Raw genomic sequence first — 6,882 nt, 5'->3', positions numbered from 1 at the left:
ACCAAGACCAATAGAGTTAGGTATGTCAGTACCACAATGTTTTTGTTCCTTCTTTGGGACGAACGCTAGCTCGAGAGCCCAGCCGCTTCACCCATGGCACCCCTGAGCATCTCATCTTTGTAACAGGTAGCAAATTGCCTGTCCACCTAACTCGTGCGCCAAAACACAAAAACTTCCCGCCAACATGGTTAATGCTAATCCCATAAAGACTGGCGCTACCCTCCATCGTCCCCTACCAAAATCGCTCATATCTCTCCACTAGGCCTCCTCGCCCACACTCTGGGCCTCGACCCCTCGCGTTTGAACCTGACCGCCCTCAGGGCAACTACGTCGGCCCGGAAGACCAAACTTTAATCTCCTGTCGCCAACAACATGTCCGCTTCACCTATCGTGTTGACCTCACCTTCAACCCCAGCCCGACAGCCAAAAAGGAAGGCGTTGAAGCGGGCATCACGACCTTCTTGACACAAAACCAACCATCTGCGCATGAGCATTGCGCTGCTCCGTCGGCGGAATGCAAGAAGTGGCTCGTTGCCTGGACTGTACCCTAATAACTTGAAGGAGGAGAGGACCAGCGATCCGGACGAGCTGATCCACCATGTACACTTCTGTGGCGAATCATATGTCTCAGTGCATGAGCCGGTTGTGACGCCGTTGCCATGGGCGTGGCGGGGGAAGAGGTTGATCCTAGAAGTGAAGACGCATAACGAGATGCACTTCACCTCGAGGATTGGACTTGCCGCCGGCACGGTAGAAAGAAAAGGAGCCAATGGAGCGAGGTCGTGGTAACATCAAATGAACCTGTGAGTTGGGGATTTCCCGGTCAGTCCTGTTATTTTGTTTTTGTTTTTCAATTTTATTCCCTTTTTTCCAACTTCGAGTGCTGACAGATGATGAGGACGTTGCTTAGAATATAGAACCAGCAACGGAAATGGGATTGTGCTTGTATGCTTCTCGGACTGGAAGTACATCCCTCAGGGATAGCGCCGGGATTGCGTAATGACTTGCACTTATTGTCAAAAGTCAAACCTGATGATATCTCTCGTTTATATAGCTGTTGATTAGGTAGATACATAACTCTAATTCCGGTTCCAAATGAAACCCAAAAGCTAATCAGAAAATGTCTATCCCAACCGGCATGTGAGACCTGCTCGTTAAACCGTTCCTTTTCGTCTCCGCACTTCGATGTTGACTTTTACTGGGGGTATAACGTTGCATCCAAACCAGACTGTCTTTGGCTTCTCCGGTAATGGCTTGATTTCGTAGTTCTGTAAGATATACCACAATATCATTTTGAGCTCATGCGCAACAAGGAATCTCCCAGGGCTACTGTCGTCAGTAAGAAGAGTCAAAGGTGCTTAGGAGATTACTTACCATGCATGTCTGCCATGACTAAAAGGTAAATACTCTGGACTTGTCGTGACCATGCCCAGCCTCATGATCCGAAGCTCCTCATCCGAATCGGCGGCCGCCCCCTCCTTTCGTGATGCCTCCCACTCTTCACGCACCCTCGAAAACCGGAACGCATTGTACCGGTCTGGATCCGGATAGAGGTCCGGATCGCGGTGGGTGCCGGCCAAATCAAGCATCAAGTACGCTCCATGCGGTGCATGCCAACCCTCGGCGGCATTTGTGATACCCTCGGGTGCAGCAACCTTGCGATGGGTTAACGCCCGCGCCATATGACTCAGGCGTAAGCTCTCCTTGATAGCGCTGTCGGTACGATACAGACGTGATAGCGACTGCTTCGTCCAGAACGTACTGCCCGATTCTGCCAGCACCCTCGCAGTCTCCTCTCGGATGGCGTCCAGATAGCCAAGCTTTGGGTCGGAGGAGAACAGATCGAGCAGCAGGTTATGGCCTGCCATGACGGTTGTGTGGATGGCGGCGAACTCGATCGGCAATAAACGCTTCGAGATCTTGACGGGATCGAGCTCCGATTTCAGGTTGTCGGCATAGGCCTGGCGGATCAGCCAGGTAACCATGTCCTCGGGCGGCTCGTACGACGGGTCGACGCCCGATATCTTGCGCTCCATGGCACGCAGGCGCTCCTCGATCATATCTTTAGCCCGCAGATAGCTCCTGCGCCAATGCCACCAATTGCTGAGGACGAAGAAAGGAGCAACAAGGGGCAATAAGACGCGAGGAAACATGTTGAAGATGATGCTATTGCGGACAACGGCGTCGGCAAAGGCGACTTGGCTGTCGAGGAACTCTTTGTCTCTACATAACGGGCGGCTAACGATGACTCGGTTGGTTGTCTGAGGGATGATACCCAACCATGCCTCGAAGAGGTTGATCGACTTCCAATTCTCGGTGTCCTTGCCAAAGATTTTGTCAATGGCGTCTTGGATCTCCTCCTGGACGCCTGGGATGAGACCTGGGAGGTGGCGCGCGAGGTTTCTGTGGATGGTTTGCACTGAAAAGTGGTCGTCTTCGCCTACAAATTGGTAATCGCTGTACAACGCGTCCTTCTGAGCCTGCTGGGCCGACAGGATGCGATCGGGCTGCTCGAGCAGCCAGCCTGTTTGGGATCGCGGCACGACGATTTCATGGGGTCGGCTCGGGGATGAGGGCACGACAAAGGCGTGGCCCTTCTTAATATACTAGACCATAGAGTCAGCGTGGCAATGTGCGAGATCGTTGTCAATCTACCGCCTACCTTCTCGTAGCCCTCATCGGCCCAGGAGGGAAAGCGCGTCACATAAAAGAACCAATTCTTGATGGTGCCCAGCAGCCCGTCCCCGTAGCCGACCCGCGGCAGAGATTTGGAGTATCTGGGCTTCCATGTGAAATCGACTATGAAGGATCCAACAGTGAAGAGCGCGATATACGCAATCAGACGGCCAATGGTCAATGCTTCAAGCAGCTTAAAGGTCACCTCCAGTACCGCCATCTTGTACGTCTGAGACGCTGGGTTTGATTGCGATTTGTGTGCCTGCGTATGCGCAATGCGCTTGGATATAAGTAGGAGGAGGTGTAACCTCCACGAGGATCTTGAAAGGCAGCCTGAGGAGGAGGAGGAGGAGGAGGAGGAGGAGGATCAAGGAGAAAGAGGCTACCAAGTGATGCTAAGCCCTAGCTGCTCAAGCTGGGAGCCTCAAGAGAGCCTCAAGACGATCCCAGAAAAGTTGCAAACATTGTCTGCAATGAGGGAAGATCGCCGCCTGCGTCACGGGCCAGCTCGTCATGTTGGCTCTCCGTGACATCCATCGGGGTTGATAGGGGGCCGTATGAAACAGCATGGAACCACCTTGAGTTGTCGAAATGCATCGGAGACAGCATACCCCGGTGACCCCCTGTGCAGAACTGTTAGCGTTGGCAGGGGTTCATAGCTAGAAACTGGGGCTGACAGGAGTTGGCTTGGGAACCTTGGGTTCTTGTCATTGGCCTGTTTGAGCCACAGGCTAACGCTCAGGCCGCTCCCGATCGTTGGCAGAACCCCGCCATCTCCCCAGATCTCTAACGACCCGAGATCGCACGCCGAGTCAAGGTTGACGGGGAAGTTTTGCACCTTTGCGGAGCATCGGCGCCGGGGCAAAGGCTTCGTCAGCAGGCCAGCCGCAGCTGCGATGTCGGGCCAATTTGATCCAAATCTACCATATGGGCGAAAACCGATGCACGAGCGCTCCTCCCTTTTTTGGCCAGGACGAGCCTTTTGATTTGCCAGACTGTTTGCAAGGCTGACCGGGCTCTGTTGTCTCCGAGACAATGGGTAAATGCGTGCCGCCTCTACCCTGGAGAACTGAGCTCAAAATCCTTTGATTCTTGCGTTGAATACCTAGGCACTTATCAGACCCAAGGGGACTAGCATTGAAGTAGTCAAGAACAAAGGGATTGCAGATTCAACCTGGAAGACACTTTGGTGAGTTGGTATGCACTTGCCATATCCTCAGCTTGGACAGCTTCTGCCTGAAACCGGTGGGTCCATGGAGTGATCTATTGCTGTCCTTATATCCAAGCCATCAAGTGCCCAACCTGAAGTTTTCTCTTGACACATGACGTTGTCCTTTCTGCAAAGCAGGCCGTCCTAGCCCTCTGAGTGCAAACACTTTGCAAAATGTCAACGTATAACGGCGTTATGGCTGAGTTTCTAGACGTCTGAGGCAGGCCGGCCGTGCTCAGCTCCGTTTGTTTGCAGCGGTGGCTAACAGAACATCAAACATGCACTTTTCCCTCTCCCACCCCGATTTTCACTCCCCTTGGCATGTTTCTTGAGCCACATCCGAAGCGATTATCTCTCTGGCCTCGAGTCGCTTCGCTCCCCATTGTTAGCAGATAGTCGTTTTGTACTTGCCTGAGATCTGACTTGTGGATAGCGTGTATTGTTCTGACTTCTTGCAAGGCTGTCTTGTCCTCTGTGTCTTGTTGCTGGTAACTACTCACGTTTAAGAGACCCCTGCTCCCGGAACACCCACCGTCATTGAGCTTGAGCCTGGAAGGAAAGGTTAAGAACGAAAGTGATTGATCCAATTTCGTAATTGCTAACACACCTCTTCCCAGGCGTCACTGTCGAAAAGCTCTTGGTCAGCACTGCTTCGGAAATGTATGTTGACATGATATGTTCAGATAGACATCTTTCCGAAACAACGAGCTGGTTGTCTCAGTGATGACCGAAAGCCGGGTTACCACTCACCAGGGGAGAGCTCTTGTTTACTTTCTTTGAGGCTTTCGTTAAGGCTATCCCTTCGAGAACCTACTTCAGAGTTGCGCTCTCTGGGCCTTTCTCCGGACGAAAGGCCAGACCTAGATATATGCGCTTCAATGCCTTCAAGACAACATTGACGGGAGTGGTTGGGAAGCATGTTGTCAACGACTGACCATGGTGAAGTTAAAAAACAAAAAGCACACTGCACTACCTATGAGTTTTGCGAACCTTAATGCTTTCAAAGACCCGCCCCGCTAAAGGTCCTGGTCGTGGAGGGAGGAAGATATTGAGCTTTTTATTTCTGTCACTGGCTTTCTTTCAGTTCGTTGTCAGATCCACAACCACTCAATCCGGTGATTGTCAAGTCCTGGAAGAGCCTGATTCAGGCGAGAGCGGCTCATGATTTCGGCAGATAATCACCTCCCTCGTCATCTGTTTGGAGTGGTAGGATGTGAACCATGAGGGAGGCCATTTTGTCGAGTTCAAGTGCTGTATACTTGCATCAGCAGCCGTCGCACCACCATCTCGTGGAAATGTATCATGTTCTTCGTTGGGGACTTTGCAAGACTAAGCAGAGATTAGCCATCTGCTCGCAGGTCGTTCGGCAACATCCAGCCTAAATGCAGCCTGGACTGTTGCAGGAGACCACTGGAATACTTTGGGCATACGAGGCGAGCGTGCCGGTTGTCCCTTGGGGTATAAATGAATCCCTGAATCCCAGACCGGTGCATCCAGATCTTGTCCTTCAAGATCTCAAGCAACACTGGAGGTCGAAACGATTGGCATTCAACTCAACGAGCACAACTACAAGCATTGAATCTGCAACAACTTTCAGCACCGAAAGCAAACGTATCTATCGTGTCTTATGCGAACGTGAGCAACCGTTGACATTCTGTATATGATACACAGGCGTGATATGAGGTTCCTGAGATCTTTCAGGTCCTTCCACAGTTTTGTTCTGGAGTTTGCGGTGACAGAGTTTCCTCAGGCATTTAATGAGCCATTTGACCAGCAAGATGATGATCTTGCTGATTCCTTTCGAAAGAGGGTTAACTTCTGAGAACGATGTGTGCCAGGATTCAGAAAGCCTTCTCCTGTTTTAAAACGAGCATCTATTGAGACAGTAATCTCTCTGTTGCGGTAGTCTTAACTGCTGTCAAAATTTGTTACGTAACATGTCCAAATAGATATTGATACCAGTGAGCTCCGGTTATTGTTATTTGCAGCATTGCTTACGAGCTTGCGATAGCAGACTCCGTCTCGATGTTTGATCCTAGCAGGCCGACCACAGGGCGACACAGTCACTGCCGTCTAAGTCAACTGTAGCGTTTTCAGCAGTGCTTTCCAGCTTGGGCACACAGCTATTACTATGGTTGCTCTCTCGGATGCTGGCCAATTGCACCGGTCTTCCAGGGTTCCTGAAGGGATGCCTTACACCACACTCGGCGCCCACTGTTCACATCCAACCCCCGTGTGCGGGTGTCTTGGCTGGCTAGCTCTCGACTTCGCATCTTCACCATACGCTCTCCGATTCAGCATTCTCGTTCGACTGTCAACCTACCTCTATTCGGTTCTCTGTTTTCTTGCTCAGTAGTTTTCTCCATAGCGTCTATGTCAACCCCCACGATTTCTAATCTTCATTGTTCCCCAGCCTCATGTCGGGGTTAGGTTGCGCCGAGCTTGGTGACTTCGGCTGGAGTTGTGGCGCGTCTTGGCTGTGGCTAATCTCCGCAAAAATGCCGATTTTCCTAGTAATACCGGCCCTCAACGGCTGACGCACCAATGACAGCAAGCGGTCTTCCCCTCAGCCTTTTGTGTACGGCCTCGTGGAAATGATCATTAGAGTCTGTGCTAGATTTGGCTAGCGATTCTGTCAATTTAATACCTCTCTGTGTACAACAAGCCCGTCTGGAGAGGTAGTCGGCCGAAAGCCTATTCGCTATAAGGCAGGTGATGTACCAAAGCTGTAAAATACAATACGCCAGTCCCGGCAACATGCTGCTGGACATTGCACGCAGGGTCTTGAACTGCGGGGCCACAGCTGGGTCTCGTTTTCACACAAGGTCTTTGCGGGGTCCCGTTGCAAACACCGCTGCCGAAACCAGAGATTGGAAATGCCCAGCTTGGCAGCATGATTAGCCGGTCAACAAAATCATCAGACCGTGCAGTGAACAACATACGCTTATATCTTAGCAAATGGATTATAGGACACAACATGTGTGCGATACGAAGTG

The 6,882-nt window shown here is 51.4% G+C and overlaps 1 protein-coding gene across 1 annotated transcript; it reads right to left on the bottom strand.

The window, feature by feature from the left end:
- Positions 1-1,154: 1,154 nt before the first annotated feature.
- CTHT_0040590 (monooxygenase-like protein) lies at positions 1,155-2,896 on the bottom strand (the record flags this gene model as incomplete). Its single annotated transcript, XM_006694403.1, has 3 exons — positions 1,155-1,326; positions 1,375-2,606; positions 2,663-2,896. The coding sequence occupies 3 exons, from the start codon at positions 2,894-2,896 to the stop codon at positions 1,155-1,157; spliced, it is 1,638 nt and encodes a 545-aa protein (XP_006694466.1).
- Between the last annotated feature and the right edge of the window lie 3,986 nt (positions 2,897-6,882).

The sequence above is a fragment of the Thermochaetoides thermophila genome (assembly GCF_000221225.1).
Source record: "Thermochaetoides thermophila DSM 1495 unplaced genomic scaffold scf7180000011818, whole genome shotgun sequence".
NCBI lineage: Eukaryota > Fungi > Ascomycota > Sordariomycetes > Sordariales > Chaetomiaceae > Thermochaetoides > Thermochaetoides thermophila.
Note: the sequence above shows the minus strand (reverse complement) of the source record. Positions and strands in the feature narration are given on the sequence as shown.